Below are 1,021 nucleotides of genomic sequence, written 5' to 3'. Positions count from 1 at the left end.
AGGGACTGAGCACAAGTGCTGTGAGGAGAGGCTGAGGGAGCTGGGGGTGTTCAGCCTGGAGAAGAGGAGGCTCAGGGGAGACCTTCTCACCCTCTGCAACTCCCTGACAGGAGGTTGGAGTCAGGTGGGGGTTGGTCTCTTCTCCCAGGCAACCAGCAACAGGACAAGAGGGCACAGACTCAAGCTCTGCCAGGGGAGGGTTAGGTTGGATATTAGGAAGAGATTTTTTCCAGAGAGAGTGCTCAGGCATTGGAATGTGCTGCCCAGGGAGGTGGTGGATTCACCATCCCTGGAGGGTTTCAAGCTGAGACTGGATGTGGCACTTAGTGCCATGGGCTAGTGACCACGGTAGGGTTGGACTCAATGATCTTTGAGGTCTCTTCCAACCTGGTTGATTCTATGATTCTATGATAACCCAGGAACCGTTTCCTTGCCTCCTTCTGTTTGATATCAGGCTGTGAATTCTCCACAGAGGTAAACTTTGCATAGATGTAATTTGCAAACCTCATCACTGCAGAGCAAGTAATGAAAAAATTATTTTCCTATTCCTCAGTTTATCCACCCATAAAATGAGATGGCTAAGGCTGCCTCAGAACCACTCATAAAGTACCTTTGAATCCCAAAATAAAAGTGTCGATTAATTCCAAATTATTATTACTCACATATACCGTATATATTAGTTTAAGCCTTTTAAGTCAATTCAGCTTTAAAAAGAATTGTTATTTGAAATAAGCCACCCTTCCCCTACTAAAAATCACCATATTCAACTGAGAGAGTTTTTAGGAAGGATAAGAAGCCAAGAAAATTCTTTAGTCTTTTAGATCTTACCTCAGAAATAAAAGCACCGACACTTTTCACATGTTTTAGCTGCGGGGTGTCAGGTACAAATATGCACTTGCCTTTAGATTTTTTAAACTCTTCTTTATAGTGTATCTACAAAGAGGAGAAAAAAAGAAGGGTAATTGTTCTTTGAAAAAAAAACACAGAAAAATAAACAATGGCTATTTTTATTTCTATTTTT

At 41.8% G+C, this 1,021-nt stretch overlaps 1 protein-coding gene across 1 annotated transcript in view; it reads right to left on the bottom strand.

The window, feature by feature from the left end:
* Positions 1-933, bottom strand: part of LOC103804360 (nebulette-like) — a gene marked incomplete at both ends in the record, with an annotated part of 19,829 nt that extends 18,896 nt beyond the window's left edge. Inside the window, one exon of the mRNA XM_009076971.1 lies at positions 829-933. Within this exon, the coding sequence (XP_009075219.1) occupies positions 829-933 (105 nt within the window). The remainder of the gene's footprint in view (positions 1-828) is intronic.
* Positions 934-1,021: the final 88 nt, after the last annotated feature.

This window comes from Acanthisitta chloris, unplaced genomic scaffold, assembly GCF_000695815.1.
Source record: "Acanthisitta chloris isolate BGI_N310 unplaced genomic scaffold, ASM69581v1 scaffold6096, whole genome shotgun sequence".
NCBI lineage: Eukaryota > Metazoa > Chordata > Aves > Passeriformes > Acanthisittidae > Acanthisitta > Acanthisitta chloris.
Note: the sequence above shows the minus strand (reverse complement) of the source record. Positions and strands in the feature narration are given on the sequence as shown.